The sequence below is a fragment of the Sturnira hondurensis genome, unplaced genomic scaffold (genome assembly GCF_014824575.4).
Source record: "Sturnira hondurensis isolate 20B ecotype Veracruz unplaced genomic scaffold, ASM1482457v3 Scaffold0022566, whole genome shotgun sequence".
Taxonomy (NCBI): domain Eukaryota; kingdom Metazoa; phylum Chordata; class Mammalia; order Chiroptera; family Phyllostomidae; genus Sturnira; species Sturnira hondurensis.
This window is the reverse complement of record NW_028095197.1, coordinates 12,534,883-12,557,360: the sequence shown is the minus strand read 5'-3', so window position 1 is coordinate 12,557,360 and position 22,478 is coordinate 12,534,883. Positions and strand designations below refer to the sequence as shown.

The 22,478-nt window shown below is 38.9% G+C and overlaps 1 protein-coding gene across 1 annotated transcript in view; it reads left to right on the top strand.

The window, feature by feature from the left end:
* GRIN3A (glutamate ionotropic receptor NMDA type subunit 3A) overlaps positions 1-22,478 on the top strand; it is a 161,050-nt gene that overhangs the window by 63,951 nt on the left and 74,621 nt on the right. Inside the window, exon 3 of the mRNA XM_037035963.1 lies at positions 5,731-6,778. Within this exon, the coding sequence (XP_036891858.1) occupies positions 5,731-6,778 (1,048 nt within the window). The remainder of the gene's footprint in view (positions 1-5,730; positions 6,779-22,478) is intronic.

The window sequence follows — 22,478 nt, the reverse complement described above, 5'->3', positions numbered from 1 at the left end:
CTTTCTTTATACCCACATTGCTTTATGGGTTTACACAGAGTTCACATTCACCTAAATATTCCAGATCTTATTTATGTGACCTTCCATCAAGCTGAGTTTCACATGTTCTTAGTATGGTTTGTGAACTAAATGCAGTCCTGTGCATTTGGCCCTCCTAAAATTACTACTTTTCTGTTTCAAACTGTGTCTCTCTTGATTATGCCGTCTTCTCCCCACTTCTGCTGCCATTATAGTAGCCCTTGTCGCCTTCAGCTCCTGGGAAACAAGCAGAGAGAAGGGAAGAGAGGAAGCAAGAGAGGGGAGGAAGTGTCATACCTCACATCTGAAACGATGCCCAGACCCCTCTTCTTCGAAACTGTTTCCTAGATAGCTAGGAAAAAAATAATTCTAAAATCAAATCTGATGATTGTGTCCTTCCCAGGATAAAAACTTCCTCAGTGACACTCCATTACCTTTACAGTGACCTCAACCCTTTTGTAATTCATTTCCCACCCCATCTCCAGCCTTATTCCTCAGTGTTCACAGCTTGCCCTCTCTGTCTCTGCCTTTTGCACACACCTCTCCCTGGCTCAAGGGCGTCAGTCCCCAGGTTTTCTTTCTGGCCAACTGGAGTTCCTTCTTCAGGACTCAGCTCTGGCACTTCTTCCTCTGGGAAGCCTTCCTTGTCCCCCTGAGAGTAGAATGTGCAGGTGCCCTGCTCTCAGTCCCAGTGTTATTGAAACTCATACACTGGTTTAGAATTACCTGCTTGTTCTGCTTTCTCCCCATTCCTACACTTTGATCTGTTTATGAATGAGTGTGTCTTTCATCTCCGTCACTCCAGTGCTAAGAACTGTGCCTGGTGTCGGTGTCCGTTTATCTTGCCAATAAAATTATTCCTGGTTTTTTTTCTTGTTCATCCAAGACACAAGCAAGATCAAAATGAACATGGTAGAATTAGATTTATGCAAAACTGAGATTTCAATCTTTTATTAATATAGTGAGCATTGTAACTTTGCCTCACATTGTCATTGCAATACAATGAGTGTGAAGTGTGAGTGTAAAAGCTATCAAGGAGATCATTTTAATTTACCCTCACCATGAAACTGAAAATAATATAGATAGAAATAATCCGTCGTAAATGGGGGTTCTCTGAGACCCAGTTCCTTGGTGCCAACTGCACAGTGAAAGAAGCACAATGGTTCAGGGCAACGGAAGATGTTTAGGTCCTGATTGACTTGCCTTCCTGAGACAAATGAATGCCTCAAAGACAACTGAGTATTGTCCTTAGTCGTGGCCATCTTGAATGTAAACAATGAGGGGAAGAATTCTTTTACTGGGATGAGGGAGTTACACAACTTCTGAAAGATCTCTGATGACTTCTAGTGCCTTCTTTTCTGACACAATTTAAGTATATATTTATTCATTGATAGTCTTTCAAGGGTCCATCCAGTTGAAAATCTGTGATCACTAAGTCCCAATATTCTTAAAATAATGAAGGGCTCCTCTTTCTACAACTTTAACTTGACTTTCCCAATCACTGAATTAATCAAATGAAATTACCCTATTTGCCGCTTTAGTCCCTAGGCTATGTCAGCAAGTGCATAGGTGCGTTGTGTGTTTCTGCACAAATCTAAAAGTAGGTTGCTCATCAGAAACACAATTGTAGTCACACTTTCCTTATGGCACCTAGGTAATTATCAATTGATTAATCTGTATATTTTAATGATGTGGATCCCTACTTCTCTAAAGATGCAGCAGACTGTTTAAAAGTCTAAGATAACTGAGACTTCATTACTGTGGCAAGATCGAACTCATTTTAAGTGGTTGAACCCCACTGGGGAGTGCTAACATGAATAATTACCATTACACACAATCTATCAAAATGAGTAGTTTCATTGCCTTTAGTGATGTTAACATCTTAAAATGTGAATTACATGTATATCTCTAATGAAGATTAGTGAATTCTTCAAACTTCCTGATTTGTCTCCCTTCTGTGATAGCATAACTTCCTATGCGTATTTGCATTTGTGAGTTACTAGGTAACGTCTGTGGCAGTTACTAGGTAATGTCTGTGTTTGCTGAGAGCCTCGGCTTATATTATCTGATTTCTAAAACAAACAAACAAAAACTATGGTACATTCCACATTTCAATTTAGTTCCTTCTCATTTTAAATGTGTTATGAGTACCGTCCATGAGTTTATCATAATGTAGTACTTTGTGCCTCCAACTTGAAAAATTATAATAAAAGATAGGAAAGTGACCTGGGGACAGCTTTGATTGAAAAAACTTGCCCTGGCTGGTGTGGCTCAGTGGACTGAGTGCCAGCCTTCGAACCCAGGGGTTGCCAGTTTGATTCCCAGTCAGGGCACATGCCTGGGTTGCAGGCCAGGTCTCCCTTGGTGGGGCATATGAGAGGCAACCACACATTAATGTTTCTCTTTCTCCTTTCTTTTTCCTCTCTCTAAAAATAAATAAGATCTTTTTAAAAGAAGTATAACCTTTAAAAAAACCTTGAATGACACTAAAAAGTGCTCCCATATTTGGAATGTTTGTTTTATGTCAGAAGGTGCTTTATGTGCATGATTTTCAACCCTTCTCATGGAGGAAGTATTATCTTCCCCATTTTGCTGATTATGAAACTGAAGGTTAGAGTTCAGTAAGTTGTGCGTGGACAATGCTAGCAGGTTGATTTATTGTTGATTGCCATTCTGACCTGTGTTTGGATATCTCATTGTTGTTTTAATTGGCATTTCTCTGATGGCATTTCATTGAGCATCTTTTCATACGTCTATTGGCCATCTGTATGTTCTCTTTGGAGAAGTGTCTATTCAGGTCCTTCCCCCTGAATTTTTAAATTGGATGTTTTGGGTTTTTTTTTAATGTGCTACTGAGTTTTATAAATTTTGGATATAAACCCTATATCAGATGTATTGACAAATATGTTCTCCCATTCCATTGATTATTTTAATTTTGTTGATGGTTTCCTTCGCTGTGCAAAAACCTTTTAGTTTTATGTAGTCCCGTTCGTTTATGTTTTTTGTTTCCCTTGCCTGAGGCAATATATCACATAACATATTACCACGAGCAATATCTGAGAATTTACTGCCTATGATTTCTTCTAGGATTTTTATGGTTTGGGGCTAACATTTAAGTCTTTCATCCATTTGAATTTATTCTTGTGTGTGGCATAAGAAGGTGGTCTAGTTTAATTTTTCTCATGTATCTGTACAATTTCCCCAACACTACCTATTGAATAAACTGTCTTTAGCCCATTGTATGTCCATGCTGCCTCTGTCAAATATTAATTGACTATAAAGGTGTGGGTCTATTTCTGGGCTCTCTATTCTATTCCATTGATCTATGTGTCTGTTTTTGTGCCAATACCATGGTGTTTTGATTACTGTGGCCTTAGATTCTAGTTTGATACTAAGTAGTGTGATTCCTCCAACTTTGTTCTTTTTTCTCAGACCACTGTTGCTATGTGGGGCCTTTTGTGGTTCTATATAAACTTTTGAAATATTTCTTCCAGTTCTGAAAAATACATCATTGGAATCTTGATGGGAATTGCATTGAATCTATAGCAAGGTAGCAAGCACATTTCAATTATGTTAATTCTTGCTATCCATAAGCATGGTATGTACTTCTACTTATTTGTATTTTCTTCAATTTCTTTCTTCAGTGTCTATAATTTTTCCAAGGGTATTTTGCACCCTTAGATAACTACATTCCTAGGTATTTTATTTTTATTTTTTATTCAATTGTAAGTGGGATGTTTTCTCAGTTTCCCTTTCTGATCATTCATTGTTGGTGTATGAAAATGCAACTGATTTTTGTCTATTAATTTTCTATCCTGCTACTTTGGTGAATCCATTTATTGGTTTCAGTGGTTTCTAGGTGGAATCTTTAGGGTTCTCTCTGTACAGTGTCATGTCACCTGCAGATAATGACAGTTTTACTTCTTCCTTTCCAATTTGGATGCCTTTAATTTCCTCTTCTTGTCTGATTGCTGTGGCTGGGGTTCCCACTACTCTGTTGGATAAGAGTAATGAAAGTGGACATCCCTGCCTCTTCCCCTGTCTGAAGGGAAATGCTTATAGATTCTGCCCGTTGCGTATGATGTGGGCTGTAGGTTTGTCATATGTGGCCTTTATTGAGCGCAGGTATGTTTCCTCCATTCCCACTTTGCTGAAAAATTTTTTATCATAAATGGGTGTTACATTTCATCAAATACTATTTCTGCATCTATTGATGTGATCATGTAATTTTTTCCTTCACTTTATGTGATATATCATATTAACTGATTTGCAGATATTATACCAAGCTTGCATCCCAGGAATAAATCCCACTTGATCATGGTGTGTGATCTTTTCAGTATATTGCTGGATTTGGTTTGCTAATATTTTTTTGAAGATTTTTGCTCTATGTTCATCAGGGATACTAGCTTAAATTTTTCTTTCTTTGCAGTGTCTTAATCTGCTTTTAGAATTAGGATAATGCCGGTCCGGTAAAATGAGCTTGGGAGTCTTCCCTCCTCCTGAATTCTTTGGAGTAGTCCTGACTTGAGTCCACACTTAGCACAGTGGTCTTTACCCCATGATCACTGACACACTTACTAAAGGGGCTTAAGAAAAATCACTAATCTACCTGGAATTCCCTTTGAAATAATTAAAATGCTATTTCAGATAAAAACAAACAAAAATATGTGTGCGGACACATAAGAGGCACCTCTTGTACGATTCCATTCATAGGACTAGGTAAAGGAACAGGGACAGTATTCAAACACAGGCGTGTCTGATGCCAAAGTGCGGGCTTGTATTATGACACTGGGTCATACTTAAGAGCACAGAGGTGCCACAAACTTACATGTTACGTATTGTTGTCTTATCTTCCCAGACTCAAGAAAGACATGGACTCTGACCAAGCATTTTTCTGTCCCACCCGTATCAAAATATGCTTGTCCTGACAGTGGTTCACAGGTTTAGGAATCAGTATGACATTCAGTTAAATTTGCTAATTTTCCTTCCTTTGACTTCTGGCAGAAGCTCTTTCTAGTGCCACAGTCAATTGTTTTTCTCTAGTGACTTAGGGGGTGGGTAGCCTGAGGCTCCATGGAGAACTGCAAACCTATTTATCATCTTTTCCTTTGTTCCATGGATGATAGCCTACATACAGCTTTAACTGGCCTCAGGAGGACAGATGTGTTGATTATTTCCACTCTACCAAGAAAAAACGCTGATAACAAGATTTGGCTATTATCTAGACTCATGAATGCAATTTTTAAGCAATTATAAAGGTATATGTATACTTACTAAAATGTATTCCTCACACCAAAAAATACTTATTGAGCTCATTGAGTTACAATCAGATATAGTGAGCAGTAGACATAAGACATGTTAAAGATGCTGAGAAACACCATAGCTTGGAAAATAAATAATTAACAGTTTTCAACAGAAAACAATTAACACCACCCTTAACTAAGAATAAAGAAATTTGAAGTAAGACCAAGAGCCCAGCATTTAACCTGAGTGTTTAGAGCCTGAGGGTGAGATCTCATTGGCTTTGTGAGATAGGACTCCTCTCCTAGAAATATTCCAGCTTATTCATTCCTGAAAAGAAATGATAGGCAAAGCCTTTTTAAAAAACATTAGAGGTTTTTTTTCTGTGACAGAAAAGCAAAAATCAACACAGCTTCCTGTCTCTGGCTTCACCTCTTTTTCTTACTTTTTGCACTTGCTCCTCTTTGCCAGGTTTCTAGCCAACACCACTTTCAGAGGCCTCAGTGGTTCCATCAAAGTAAAAGGTTCCTCCATCATCAGTTCGGACAACAACTTTTTCATCTGGAATCTGCAACATGACCCCATGGGAAAGCCAATGTGGACCCGCTTGGGCAGCTGGCAGGAGGGAAAGGTTGTCGTGGACTACGGAATATGGCCAGAGCAGGCCCAGAGGCACAAGAGCCACTTCCAACACCCAAGTAAGCTGCATGTGAGAGTGGTTACCCTGATCGAGCATCCATTTGTCTTCACACGGGACGTAGATGATGAAGGTTTGTGCCCTGCTGGCCAACTCTGCCTAGACCCCATGACTAATGACTCTTCCATATTGGACGACCTTTTTAGTAGCCTCCATAGCAGTAATGATACCGTGCCCATCGAACTCAAGAAATGCTGCTATGGATATTGCATTGATCTGTTGGAAAAGCTAGCAGAAGATATGAACTTTGACTTTGACCTGTATATTGTTGGCGATGGAAAATATGGGACCTGGAAAAATGGACACTGGACTGGACTGGTGGGTGATCTCCTGAGTGGGTCAGCCCACATGGCAGTCACTTCCTTCAGCATCAATACTGCACGAAGCCAGGTGATAGATTTCACCAGTCCTTTTTTCTCCACCAGCTTGGGCATCTTAGTGAAGACCCGAGACACAGCAGCTCCCATTGGAGCCTTCATGTGGCCACTCCACTGGACATTGTGGCTAGGGATTTTTGTGGCTTTGCACATCACTGCCATATTCCTCACTCTGTATGAATGGAAGAGCCCCTTTGGTCTGACTCCCAAAGGGCGGAATAGGAGTAAAGTCTTCTCCTTCTCTTCAGCTTTGAATGTGTGTTATGCCCTCTTGTTTGGTAGAACAGCAGCAATCAAACCCCCAAAATGCTGGACTGGAAGGTTTCTAATGAACCTTTGGGCCATATTCTGTATGTTTTGCCTTTCGACATACACAGCGAACTTAGCAGCTGTCATGGTGGGTGAGAAGATCTATGAAGAGCTTTCTGGAATACATGACCCTAAGGTAATGCTTGTTTTTCACTCTAGCCTTCTTTGTCATTCGTTGTAACTCCATATATTATGTCTTATGTTATGTATGTCTATGTTCTTCCATCTAATGCAAAATATTCTCTAAGCCAGCTATAGGGACTAGTCCAAAAATCTGTTGTCTTGTTGAATTAAACATTTTATTGCTGTATTAAATGAAACAAAAAGAGTGAGGGGTTTCAGGGGGTGTTTGTACCAAAGAAAGTCTTTCTGGTAGAAACATTAGCACATTTTTTCCTTGTGTTATTTGACTGGCAGAATGGCTATCAGGGAATAGTTTACAAAGTATACTCACCCAAAGCCGATTTCCTTATGAATTAATTAATTCTTTTGGGAAACAAAGAGTGAGATCCATATTTTAAATAGTAAAGAATCATTTTCCACCATTAAAAAATAGTTAAATGCAAAGAACTAACATTTTATCATAAGCTCCCAAAGTCAGACACTACAGAACTCGATGGGTATAGAAGAACAGATGCTGAACTAACTGAGGTGGCAGGATTAGCAGAGAGTAGAGCAACCTTATAGAGTAGGGAAAGCTGTATAGCTGGTCACCTTGGGTTTGGGGGAGGTCGCCAACAGTTACAGCACAATTGTCCAAGGACATTTAAGAAAAACGTATCTAATCCAGGTTGCCTTTCATATCCTAGATATTTAACCCTACAGACAGAGGGAAGGAAGGAGGTGGAGTTCAGATAAACAGGTAAAGCAGTGGTGAGTTTCACAAATCAGAACCAAAGATTGCCCAAATTAAGTCACAATGGTATGCATGAGAAACATGAAGCAATGATTTTAGGGGTTTAAAAAGAAAACCATAAAGATCAACCATACACTGCAGTTAAACAATTTTTTAAGCAAAAGAAACAATCATTCCATTCTTTACTCTACCAAAGTGGAAAGGTGAAATTATAAATCTAACCCAGCCCACAAGATGAGATGAGTAGAATTGGACAAAGTCAACTTTCTGTTATAGCTCTCAAGTTCTTAAAGAAGTGAGATAAGCCTAAATCTAAACCATTTTTAATCTGAGATAACAAGTGAATTTCCCCTAAGTTTCCCCACTATATATATGTATCTTCCCTAGTGATGTTTCTATGTCAAAGTCTCTCACTTATAGGTTTTCTTTTTTCATACAAAGATACCCAAATTATTTGACAAAGCAATACTTGACTTAAAAAGTGAGATTTGTGATTTGAATTTATACACAGTTCATAAGTGACTTGAGTCCTTTCTACATATGTATCTGTAATCATGATCATCGGATAGCTTGCAATGAACATAATAGCTCCATTTCTCTTCTTGATCATGATGGTTTGGCATGATGGCCATACATTTAACACAATTAATAAAACTGTTAAGAGTTAAAAATATGAATATTTAATCTCCATTTCAGAGCTGAGATTCACTTGCTTCAGCCAACGACTTAGAATCGGGAATAAAATTTAAAGCAAAAGGCTGAGCAGGACAGACCAGTTTATGATTCACTACGTGTTGCAGTAGCCAAGGCAGACTGGAATCCTTTCTTTTTTTTTTTTTTCTGATGGGTCAGAGGGAAGAAATAATCTTGTTGCTTGCTGCTCTTACAGATAACCCCAAGAGAAAGGGACTGGCCTGCTGTGCAAATGATATTCAGGACAATGGTTCTATCCTCACTCAACTATTTTTGTCAGAATAATTTATTTTACACTAAAAGTAATACATGTAGCTACTCATGGCCTCCCACTGACTCTTCTGGGAAGCAAGCTCCATGCTTCAAAGCAGGTGGGCTCTTAAAGCATGAGACATGAGGGAAAGAACTTATGAGTGATATATTTAAGAGATATTATATGGATATTTCTCTGGCATAAAACTAGCACTATTCATTACTGGCCATGCAGAAAATAGAGTGAAGTAGATAGATGGAAACAAGCACCCACTGGCTCAACATCCAAGGTCATTTTCCTTTAACATTGTGCGATGATTGACAGGTGATAGAAAATGCAGTATTATTTTTATTCAACAAGTTCTTCGCCTGGGCCTCTGATCTATGATGTAGACCTGGGCATTCTTAGAACCTTCCAGCCATTGACATCTATTCTGCCAAGATGTAAGAAAAGATTTAAAATGCCACTTCAAAAATTGCAAAGTACATTGAAAAAGAAAACCTTACCTCCCTCTTGGAGTTGAATTGGCCCAGTTGAAGGGGTATATGTGCATCTCAAATGAGCTATTTGCCGATTTTAATGGACTTCCCAGTTCTTCTTTTCCAGCTTCTCACATAAAATGTTGCCTTTACCCCTGCTCTCTAAAATGTTTTTTAAGTGTTAACTCCTTAGAGAAAATAGGAGGCTAGTGTCATTTTTGTACAGGCAAATTATGGTGCAGCTTTAGAAAAATAATCCTGGTGAACATTAAAGTAAATATTAAAAATTAAATAGACCTACTGTGAAGGCAAGAGCAAAGTTTAACCCGAAATATTAAAGTAAAGGACATTCGCATAACCCTAGCAGGATGTAAGCATTTCCCCAAATAATAAAAACCTCCTTTATCAGTCTTTATATAACAGCATGTGGTTGCCTCATATAACATATGAATTGATATAATAAAAGCTGACCTTGAAGGAGAGCAGAATGCCAGAACTCTGAGGCAGACAGATCCTGAAAATGGAGTTTGAGGTGAGGGAAAGAAAAATGAACTACACCAAACCATTCATTCATTCCCAGCAACGTCTGTTCCAGGCACCGTGCTAGGTGGCAGGCTATTAAGTGGTGACCAAAACAGACACCCTTGCAACATGGAGTTTGGTGGGAAAGAGAGACATTTACCAAGGGAGCACACAAATCAGCTAATGAATTAAATCATGGTAACTTCACAATCCAGGAAAACTACAGGGAATCAGAGAGCCTCACAGGAAACCTGATCTGCCTGGAGAATCAGAGAACCAACCTCACCCAGACCCCTCCCCACTCCCCCCTCGAGGAAGGTAAATGGAGCTGAGATGTGAAGAATGTAAATGAGCTCATGGGAGTTGGGGGTATTAGGAGAGCATCGTCTCAGGGTGACCAAGCAGCCAGCCTGTGCTGAAGCCCTGAGACAAGAGGAAGAGGGGTGTAATTGTGAGCATCCCATCATGAGCTAAGAGATGGGAAAGAGAACAAGAATAAGACCAGTTAAAAAGTAATGGATTTTGATCAGCAGACATTCTAGGGAAAAACCTTCTCAAAACAAGAAAAATCCAAGAAATGCCGTAGTCTAAGGAGAGCTGCACTCCCTGTGGGCCCCATGTACTTCCAGATTGAAAACATATGTGAGAAATGTTCGTTCACTCTTGCAACAAAAATTCATACTCAGGAAAGTGCCCTCTATAGGAATTGCATTAAAAATGATGTTCAATGTACAGACATACGGTTCGCATAAAAAATTGAATGCTCTGATGTTTACACATATCTTGTCAACATGCTAAACACCATTGAGTTGTACACTTTAAATGGGTGAGTTGTATGGTAGGAGAGTTATAGCTCAATAAAGGTGTTTTAATAATAAGCAAACAAACTACCATGTTACCACATTGGAAGACCCAGTATTTAAACATGTCAAATTTTCCTTAGTTTGGAGATCTAAAGCAAGTCCAATCAAAATCCCAAGGGATGTTTTTGTTTTGCTTAATCTCCTAAAAATAATATATTAAAGTTCATATTAAAAATAGAAGCTTCAAGAGATTTGATATTGAAAACCTAATAGTAGTAAAAATAACAGAAAAGCGAGGTAATACTCACTGACCACTCCCGAGTGACAGACACTGTTATAAATGAGGTCAATACAGAATATCCTCTCATTAAGTGGTCATGGAAATTAAAATAGTCCAAGTGAAGCAACTTATATAAAAATAGTTAAAAGTTTTATCAGATTTTAATACCAATATTAATTATATTTATCTTGAACAATTAACTCTCCTTCATTCTCTTTCTCATTGTTAATGTGAACTTGATAAATGGCAAGATTCTTTCTGAGCTAGTAGTAACATTTGGAGATCTTAGAGGCAAATTTCTTGCCTACTAATAGCACATTTATTGTCACTGCAGTATGCCTTTTAAGCATCAATCCTGGTTTCACGTTGTCTCTTTTTCTACTTCTTCCTATTTTAATTTATGCTATCTTGCATTTTGTGACCAGTAAGCTGCCATAAATCCTTTCAGGAAGAGAGCAAGATATACATTAAATATGTTAACATCGAGTAGTAAATCAAAGTATCCAATAGCAATTCAGGAAAAGAAAGAAAAATTGACCAAGAAATTAAAACATGTTAAATCCTACTTGTAATCAAAGAATTTCTAACTGAAACAGTAATGAAGTGATATTCTTACCTATCAAATTAGGACTCTTTACCTGATCATTCTCCACCTCGATGGACGCACATTTAGACTGGCACCAGGATACACTGCCAGTAGGAGAGTGAGCAGGTACCATATCTTCATAAATCAATGTGGCCATTTGTATCCAGAGCCTTAAAAGGGTTCATGCCCTGTCACCCTTGACTTCCACTTCTAGGAATCTGTCCAAGGGAAATAATATATGAACAATTTATTGCAAAGATTCACTACTGTCTTACTCAAAATAGCAAAGACTTGAAAACCAAATAAATATCCAACAGTAGCACAACTAATACATTATAACGTTCCTATGTGCTACTAAAAATGTAGCCAGTAGAGATGAGTTTGAAGAGTTTTATTTTTTTTAATTTTTATTTTTATTTAATTATTTTTTAAGTACAGTTTTCGGTCTTATATTCCCAACCCTGCACCCCCCCCCAGTGCTCCCCACCTCCCTCCCATTTCCGCCCCCCACCCTTAGTTATTGTCCATGTGTCCTTTATACTTGTTCATGTGAGTCCATCTCCTTTTCCCCTATGATTCTCTCCCCTCTCCCCTCTGGACCCTGTCAGCCTGTTCCATATTTGAGTGTCATTGGTCATATTTTGCTTGCTTGTTTGTTTTGTTGTTTAGATTCCTGTTAACGGTGAGATCATATGGTATTTGTCTTTCACCGCCTGGCTTATTTCACTCAGCATAATGCTTTCCAGTTCCATCCATGATGTTGCAAAGGGTAGGAGCTCCTTCTTCCTTTCTGCAGCATAGAATTCCATTGTGTAAATGTATCATAAATTTTTGATCCAGTCATTTACCAATGGGCATCAGGGTTGCTTCCAACTCTTGGCTATCGTAAATTGTGCTGCTATGAACATGGGGGTGCATAGGTTCTTTTGGATTGGTGCTTCAGGGTTCTTAGGATATACTCCTAATAGTGGAATTGCTGGGTCAAAGGCACGTTCATTTTTAGTTTTCTTAGAAAATTCCATACTGTTTTCCATAGTGGTTGTACCAGTCTGCAATCCCACCAACAGTGAACTAGGGTCCCCTTTTCCCCACAACCTCTCCAGCACTTGTTGTTTGTTTCTTTGTTTATGATAGCCATTCTGACTGGTGTAAAGTGGTACCTCATTGTGGTTTTAATTTGCATCTCTCTGAGAGATAGCAATATCGAGTATCTTTTCATGTGTCTCTAGATCCTCTGTATGTCCTCCTTGGAGAAGTGTCTGTTCAAGTCCTTTGCCCATTTTTTAATTGGGTTGCTCCTCTTCTTTGAGTGGAGTCGAGTGAGTTCTTTGTATATTTTGGAGATTAAACCTTTGTCTGAGGTATGATTGGCAAATATGTTTTCCCAAACTGTTGCTTCTCTTTTTATCTTGATATTGTTTTCCTTGGCCAAGCAGAAGCTTTTAATTTTGATGAGATCCCATTTGTTTATTCTTTCCTTTATGTCCCTTACGTCCCCTCTAGGGGACGTATCAGTAAAATATTGCTGCGTGGAATATCTGAGATTTTCCTGCCAATGTTCTCCTCTAGGGCTTTAATGGTTTCACGGCTTATATTTAAGTCTTTTATCCACCTTGAATTTATTTTGGTGTATGGTGTAAGTTGGTGCTCAAGTTTCACTTTTTGCATGTAGCTGTCCAGTTCTCCCAACACCATTTGTTGAAAAGGCTATCTTTACTCCATTTTATGTTACTGCCCCCTTTGTCGAATATTAATTGACTATAGAGAGTTGGGTTTATTTCTGGGCTCTCTATTCTATTCCATTGGTCTATGTGCCTGTTTTTATGGCAGTACCAGGCTGTTTTGATTACCGTGGCCCTGTAATACAGTTTGATATCAGGTATTGTGATCCCTCTTACTTTGTTCTCCTTTCTCTAAATTACAGCTGCTATTTGGGGTCTTTTATGGTTCCATATAATTTTTTGAAGTGTTCATTCTATTTCTGTAATATTTCTATAATATTTGATTCTGTGAAATATGCCATTGGTACTTTAATAGGTATTGCATTGAATCTGTAAATTGCTTTGGATAGTATGAACATTTTGATGATGTTAATACTTCCAATCCATGAACACGGTGTATGTTTCCATTTGTTTGTGTCTTCCTTGATTTCTTTCTTGAGTGTCGTGTAGTTTTCTGTGTACAGGTCTTTTACCTCCTTGGTTAGGTTTATTCCCATATATTTTATTTTTGTTTTTGCTATATTGAATGGGATTTTTTTCTTGATTTCTGCTTCTGCTATTTCATTGTTTGTATACAAAAATGCCTTTGATTTCTGAATATTGACTTTGTATCCCACAGTTTTGCCAAATTCATTTATTAGTTCGAGCAGTTTTTTGGTAGAGGCTATAGGATTTTCCATGTACACTATCATGTCATCTGCAAACAATGCCAGTTTTGTTTCCTCCTTTCTGATTTGGATGCCTTTTATTTCCTTTTCTTGTCTGATCACTGTGGCTACAACTTCTAATACTATATTGAATAGAAGCGGTGAAAGTGGGCAACCTTGTCTTGTTCCTGATCTTAGTGGAAAAGCTTTTAGTTTTTGCCCATTGAGTATGATGTTGGCTGTAGGTCTTTCATATATGGCCTTTATCATATTGAGGAACGCTCCCTCTATTTGATTTTGAAGAGTTTTAAATGTCAAAAAATCAAAACATCACGTGAAGTAAGAAGTTAGGATACATAAGCATATCCTACATTTCCAGTTTCAGAATATTCATATGTACATGCTATAAAGAGAAATGACAAGAAGGAAATATCACCCAATGTTAACAGTATTGACATCCAAGCACTGTATACAGGAAATATGTATTTTATTACTTTTCCTCCGTATTTTCTGCAACGTCCATGAATTATTTTTGTAATGACAGAGTACGTCATGAACCAAGTATGAATGAGAATAACTGAGGACTGAAACAGTAGTCACAATACAACAATGTTCACTTCACATGCTCTGCTGCAGTCTGCAGCCTTTCACATCCAGGAAGGGTGAGTTCCCCACGGAGCAGCACTCCCATCCTAATAAGATGTTTGGATCTTAGAGAAGCCGTGCTTTCCATAGAGTCTTTCCATAGCAAACGTTTATTCCCAACCAGTTTATCCCTTTCATGGGATGTAACATGATCTGAAATTGTCACGGCATCTATTTGTTTACTTGGTAATTGCCCCTTTGTGTTTTGCTCCTCACTGGATCCACACAGTGTTGGGTGAACAGTAAATGTTCTTAAATGTTGTTCAATTAATAAGTGGATGAAAGGTGGCATCATCATTGGCATAGGGGTATAACCTTCTGCAGGGATTACTTTGATAGCAATGCTTTTGATAAGACCTTTTATAACCATTCTCATACTAGATGCTGTGGAATAAATAGAAGGAAAGCTCTGATAAGGGGTGCTATACTATCATACAGAGAGCAAAGTCTCAGTGTTGGACTGATCTATATTTAATGTATGCCTCAACCAGAGGTTGGTTGTGTGAAGTTTAGCAAGCTACTCGCCATGGCCTCTGTGTCCTTATTTGAGAGGCTTCCAGGAAATAACAGGTGTGAAATATCTAACTGAAGTTCTGATTCCATTCACCACTCAATTATAAACTTCATGAGGGTGGAGACCAGATCTATCTCATGCACCTGTATCCGCAGAATCTGAGCATATGGCAACCACTCACTTAGGTAAGTGTTGGGTAAATAATGGACTTGGTCCTGAGGCCAAGCAGAGGTGTCCTGTGGGATAGAGGCAGAGAGCAGAAGCACCTCTCACTTGAAATTGGAGAGTGCACCCAAGTGGGTTCCAAATTATATCCAAGAGTGACCAGGAGTGTCTGAGCTGTGAGACTGATATAATCAGATTATCAAAGCAAAGAAAACCTAAGACCATGATGCTCACCTCTTCTGACCAAGGGTCAGAGGTGCAGGATCCTTGAGACAGATGATACTGCCCTAGCCCACGTGGTTCTCAGTCCCCAGAGGCAGAGTGTGGAGTCAGGTCAGAAGCACTTAATGGTTCAGTAAGGACGCAGCATGTGTGAAGAGTTGAAAGTGTGTATTCCCCTTCTCTTCCTGAATGTTCTTCAAGGAACTTTAGGAAAACCATCAAGACTTAGCTCATTCAGGTTGATAAATGGAAAACTGAACAAATGAGCATGTGATCTGTTTATTTCCTCATCTACATCCAAAACAATTTTGAGATGGTTCTTAATAGAATTTTTAAAATAACTGCAGCTTTATTACTTTCAAATAGACACACTAATTCATACTAACTGCAGCAAAGTGTTTTCAATTAGACACCCTGCTGGGTTTGCTTTAATGAATGTCTAAGTTTACTTTCTTCATTTGAATACAAACAGAGATTGTGCCAAAAATTTTCCCCACTTTTCTCTTAAAGTAGGGAAAAATAGGCTTATAACTTTGTTTACATTATTAACCTGCTTAGCAAGCACTATCTTTACACATGGATACTTTCTATACCAATGAATATGTCATAGATATCTTTAAATATTCACATATATCTTACATATTTACAACCAATTATCCATAGGCATGTCTATGGACTATATGTTCACTTCCATTTATATTATTTTAGAAGTTAATGCAGGTTAATGGAGTCACTCACTTGTAATTTGGGAGAACGAAGTTACTCCAGGCCACTCTTGGACATAATGTGGGAACCATCTGTCTGCACCCTCCACCTGCAAGTGAGAGGTGCCCCCACCCTCTGCCTCTATCTTTCTGGACTCATCTTGGCCGTCTCTGCATGGCCTCACATCCATTCAAACCATTCAAAGCCATTCAAAACCATTCTCACACTAGATGCTATGGAATAAATACGAAAAGAGCCCCAGTAGGGGGCAATGCACTGTAATACAAAGAGCGAAGTACTAGCATTAGACAGACAGAAATTTGATGCAATTTAGATTCAGTGGTTTGCCCATGAAGAATCTCATTTTCATGCTCAGTAAATATCTATGTGTGTCTGAGAAATTGCAGACAACCCCCAAAGAGGCACCTAAAATATATATTTTAGCTCCACACACATTATGACTTAAGGTGAATGTTGGATTTTTATGATTGAGCCTCACCTTGACATTTTGATCCTTAATTAGATCAGGAGCTATCATGATCTCACTGCCGGTGAATTCACTGGCAAGTCTGAAAGCTGAGCAGTGTGTTCAGCTTTGTTATTAACTCAGTCTGGGAAATTTGACAAGTTAGGGCTCAGTTTTCCCAACTGGAACTGCATACAAGCCTGCTCTAGCCAATTACAGATGATATATGATGTTATTCATAATTTAAGTTCAGAAAGACATTTTGTCAGAATCCATGAATACTTTCCAAACTCAAGAAATGCACTTACCATGGCATTTTATCAGGAAGCTCCTGCCAAAAAAATGCCACAAGACAGAAAATTTTAACCATGCCAACCCCAAAACAACTTATCTATGTTTCCTTAAATTATATTTGAGCTAGAGTTTATTCCCATATATGATATGAAGACATAAAATTAATGGAGGTAAATCTATTGGCAAATAAGAATGTCAATGAATGTAGGTGTATAAATATGTATATCTCCTATAGTTTATATTTAAAATGATGGTCAGTCAGTATCCTGAGATTCTACATGAACTATGTAACTTCATAATAAGACCATAGATATAATTTCAATAACAGGAACTGAAAATATCAATGTTAATAAATAATGATAATGGCATTTATTGGCTACCTTTTATGTTTGAGGAACTATGCTAACTGCTTTATATAAATTTTTCTCATTTAAACTTTACTGTATCCATACCCATGAAAACACAGGGCTAAAAGGAATTATGTAACTTGTCCAAGGCATATAGCTAATCAATAGTAGAGATAGTTTTCATACCCAACAATATCTGACTAAATTATTTTATATTCAGAGTTTTATTTATACATACATTTATACAAGAATGTCCTCCACAGTCTGATTTATTCCAGCCAGTCCTGGCCCCACCCTTGGACTTCGCCTGAGAAAGCTGCTCACACACAAAGATGATTCAAGGGCAGACATGACGGCTGAGGCTGTGACACCCGAATCTGTGCACACACAGTAGATGGCTGAGTATGGGATGAAGAAGTGAGAGAGACACAGACTAACAGCCACCCACCCTCACCAGCATCGTCACTACTACCCTATCTGTTGCAGTAACAAAATATGCCCTCTGGGTACTTCGGAAACTAAGAAAAAGGAATGATTTCTCTGCATATTGTCTCCATCCACCCTCGGTGTGGCACACTGTCACAGCCTCAGGCGATGCCCTGCTCCCTTACCCCCACTCTCTGTGAAAGGGCAGCTTCTCCCGGCTTACATTAGAAACCTCCGGATGAAGCTGTAGTGTCTGAGTATGAGCTGGTGCTAACTCCTCTCCCCAAAGCTAAATCCCTCCAGCTGTTACTCTAGTCCACCTTCAGCACCACCCAGCTCGTGTACATTTTGTTAAAAGAGAACAGAAACAAAATCGGTCTCCACTCCTCGAGATATCGTTTATCCTATGGAAAGCTAGAAATAATCCTTAGCCCTTAAGTGGAGGTTGGTTAAAGTAGGATACATTTCTTCATTCGACTATTATGTGGCTATTAGAGGAAAAAATGAACTAGATGTATATTATTGAAAAAGAGTATACAGGATACGTATATTAGATAAAATAGTCTGTGACACAGTCCCACTGACATTTTCGGTTTTCCTGAATTGGCAGGCATGGGAGGGGTTGCTCACCAATACAATACAGTGATATCAGGCCCCCCCCCCAAATCTTTCTTCTTGCAACAGGTCCTGAAATTCTCCCAATGGCCATTTTTTGTGTGTTAAAAAGTTTCACTCCAGAAGGCCCCAATATGTACTGCATATGTTTAAAGATAAGACAAATGTTCCCTGAAAGAGGTTCGACTTCTGTTAGTTTCCTCGATGGGTTATTAATTTAGACTAAATGATTCTGCTCACAGAAAAAAACAAGGTCAGGACTACTAAACAGTTTCATAAATTTTAGGGGCAAGTTACCAACTCTCACATTAGACAAAGAAGAGACCAAAGGAGGAGGCATCTTGCATAACTTTCTGCCAAGATTCAGACTCCTCTCACTCTCTGCTCCTCACAGCTGAGGCCCCTTCTCCCCCACATTCAGACACAGCCCTCTTCCTTACCTTTCCTTCAACCAGGCCAGGAACGAATCCTATTTCTATTCAGGGAGAATTTAAGATGCCCTGCCCAGATCCTTTCAGAAGTGTGGTCCAAGAACCAGCAGCTTGAGCACTTGTTAGAAATATAGAACCTCAGGCCAGAATCCAGTCCCACAGAATCAGTGCTATAGGTCAGTTCCCACATGGCCTAGCATGAGATCACTTAGCTGCTGACCCCCATTCTTTCATTTACCCTTGAATGAGTGACATGTCCCAGGACTAAACTTTACCTCTGTCCTATAATTGGTGTCATGCCCTGTTAACAAGTTCAAGGTTCCAATGGCTTAATTAGTGTGATTCTGCTTTGCTCTGGTCCTCTCCCAGCATCTTGGAGATGCTTTGGCTCAGAGCAACTAGCCTGCCAGCTACAATTTTAACCCAACTGGCAGACAACTTGAATAATGAACCTATACAGTTTGGTTCATTGTCCCCCCCAAATTTTCTCCACCCCACTATCAATCTGATCTATATTACATCTATGCCTTCTNAGCATCAGGTCACTTAGCCGCTGACCCCATTCTTTCATTTACCCTTGAATGAGTGACATGTCCCAGGACTAAACTTTACCTCTGTCCTATAATTGGTGTCATGCCCTGTTAACAAGTTCAAGGTTCCAATGGCTTAATCAGTGTGATTCTGCTTAGCTCTGGTCCTCTCCCAGCATCTTGGAGACACTTTGACTCAGAGCAACTAGCCTGCCAGCTACAATTTTAACCCAACTGGCAGACAACTTGAATAATGCACCTATACAGTTTGGTTCATTGTCCCCCCCAAATTTTCTCCACCCCACTGTCAATCTGATCTATATTACATCTATGCCTTCCAGTCAAACCAGCAACACACCACTCCACTTCCTGAAGAATTTCAGAAAATAATCCCTGGTGCTTGTCACTGGTCTACCCTCAGTGCAAAGAAGTTCTCCCTTATGTTGCTTTTTAAGCCTTGTTATGCTTGTTTTTCTTCTCCGTGGAAATAGTAGCCAGTTTATCAGCTTCTCCTTTGGATCATTACTACCCCATTTTTCACCCTGCTCTTCACATCTTGTAAATGATTTAACACATCATTGCGTTCAGCTCCTTTGGAGGAAAGGAAGGCACTGCCCTCCTACTCCGGTAATGTTCCCATCACGTGCTCTGGCACAGGTTCTTATCTACAACTCGGTGCTGAAAGAAGGAAAAGTATTACACAGAAGAAATGCAAGCTCTCATCCCGACCCAGTGGTTCTTTTTCATTTTTTACATGCTTTTAGAAAATGACCATTTCGCTTCACCCATGTGACGAACAATGACACAAACCATTTGGTAAAGCACTCCGTTATTTCCCAAACACTCTCAGTCCGGCACCTCCGTTTATCCTCTATATCTGGGGGCAGAGAAAGCATTTAACAGGAGAGAAAGCTGGGGCCCAGGGAAGTTAAGTGAGTTTTCCAAAGTTCAGGCAGACACATAAACCCGAGCTTCCTAATTTCAGGTCCCTCACAATTTCAATACAATGTGTTCCCTTGTATTAAACAATATGAACAACTTACTAAGCATACAACGGTAAGAATGCTCACGGCTTCCAAAGCTCTGCTCAGCATTTCAGGATGGTAATTTGAGAAAAAATAATTACCAGAACAAACAAGAAATTCATAATGTGTTTATTTAACTTCTGCTCGAGGTACCCCTAGTCCTTGTGACTTACCTTAGGTGTTTAGATGGATTAGCCTTTTAGGGAGCTGAATATTTTGCAGGTCAAATATAAAATCAAGCAGCCAGCATACCGAGAGTCAAACCCAAGTCCCGAAATGTAGAATATATTTTGCTTTGTGTCATGTACCAAATGACTAAAAGTCAGCAAGGGCTTTCAGGGTTATAATTTTAGCCTGAGGTTCTGGTAACTACATGAAATCCTTGAGTGGTTTATGAGACCATTAGGTAAAATTATAGCTCCCTATAGGCAAAAGTTGTTGAAATGCTTTCAACCATTGAGTACTGTAACTAGCCAGTCCTTTATATCAATTATAGGAAAAACTATATTAAATGCATAGTCATTTTGACAAATGGCTTTAAATATGTGAATTACTTTTTAATGAGTGGAAGGCAGGTAATTCATTTATCCATCTATTCCATAAAAAATTATAAATCACCATATATCTACCACAAAGGTAAGAACTGGGGTTACAGCAGGTCAGTCAGATCCCTAAGCCTGCCCTCAAAGAACTTTCATTTTAGTGGGAGAATCAGACATTAAATGACCATAACTCTGTGGTAAGTGTTATGATGATGAACAGAATGCTTTACCAATGTATTAATAGGAACCTGACCAACTTGGGGGTGGTGTCACAATCAGGGAAGGTTTCCTTGAAGAAGTAGTGATAGAGCTGGGCTCTGAATTATGAATCAGAATTATAAAGGATAGGCCCTGGCTGGCGTAGCTCAGTGGATTGAGCGTGGGCCTGCGAACCAGACAATCGCGGTTCGATTCCCAGTCAGGGCACATGCCTGGGTTGCAGGCCGGTTCCTTGCAGGCTAACTACCAGCATGGGAGGCACAAAAGGCAACCATACATTGATGTTTCTCTCCCTCTCTCCTTCCCCTCTAAAAAAATAAATAAATAAAATCTTAAAAAAAAAGAATTATAAAGGATAAGGGGGGGTGAAAGCTCATTTTTAAGAAACAGATCATGAGAGTGAGAGAAAAAAGAGACCTTGATAGAACACAGAGATGTAACCTCCCTCCAAATGAGAGAGACAGCTGTATGCACATGCTAGAGAAAAAACAAAAGAGAATCAGAAAATATTGTAACCTAAGCATTAACAAGAAATAAATATATCCATGGGTATATACACACACACACATATAAACACAGATGTGTATGTATACATGTGTGTATATTTTGTGTGCATTATATATTCCCCATGTATGTAGCATGTACACGTATATGTGGCATGTCACGCGTGTGTCATATATTGTGTGAAATGTGTGCATATGTGTGTATGACATAATATATAATGTGCATATTTTGTGTGTGTGTGTGTGTGTGTGTGTGTGTATATATATATACATGTGTTTGTGCCAGACCAGAATTTGAAATGAGAAAACACCAAGCTGTTTTCTATAAAATGCCTCTCTCCAGTCACAAAAGAAAAAATAATTTAAGATTCAAAGGCTCTAGAGATGATATTTAAAGAATACCTAATTAGGATGATGAAATCAGATAAGAACATAAAATATTGCATTAAATAAAACTATAGGAACAAGATTCTAAAAAGGACAAAGGAATTATTTAACTACATTAAATAAAATATTTACTTAGTGAAGATATCAGTCATTTTGAAAGAGAATATGAAGGTTGCTATCAGATGGAAAAGCCCTGAAAAAGTCATTGATCATGAGGGGACCCGATCCAGGAGAGTTCTCCCAGTCACAGATGAAATGAGTTACCCGAACACAGTCTGTCCAGTGGGAAAGTGGGTGGCAATTCCCTCTAGTGGAGAATGGCCCACACTCTTCCCCAAATCAGCTTTTATACCCCTGCACATACCCCTGTATGTGCAGGGGTATACAGCGCACATGCATAGCTCATCAATCAATGTAAACAGGCTATAGTGATAAAAAACAGATATGATTTATAAATAACAATTGAAGGAACACAGAGATCTGCCTCAGATCAGGGTCTGTTAGACATGCTGATGCCAGATGGTGATAAGGCATGGTTCATGAGCTCAGTGGTTCATTCCCTTATGCTTTGAGCTTAAATACCTGCTTTATATCAACAGGGTTATACAAAGCAAAACAAGCTTCAAAAGGTACAATGCATTCTTTAGGTCTCATTTCCCATGGGAACCCTTGGTGCTAGCCTTGGGCCATACCTGCCTCCTGCATTCCCGGCACTCAGGTCAAGACTTACAGGCCTCTATCAAGGGCTTACTTGCAGGGGGCTACAGTCTCTGATACCACACGAAGTGGTCCCTAACATGACCACACAAGTCATCTTTCAACAATATTTCAGTATCATTTCAAGCAATTAAATGATATTATTATTTTCAGTGATAATACAATTTTTGTTATATCACACTTTGCAAAATATATATTTTTCTCATCTCAGTGACTAGGTACACTGACAGTAGAGTTTTAGCA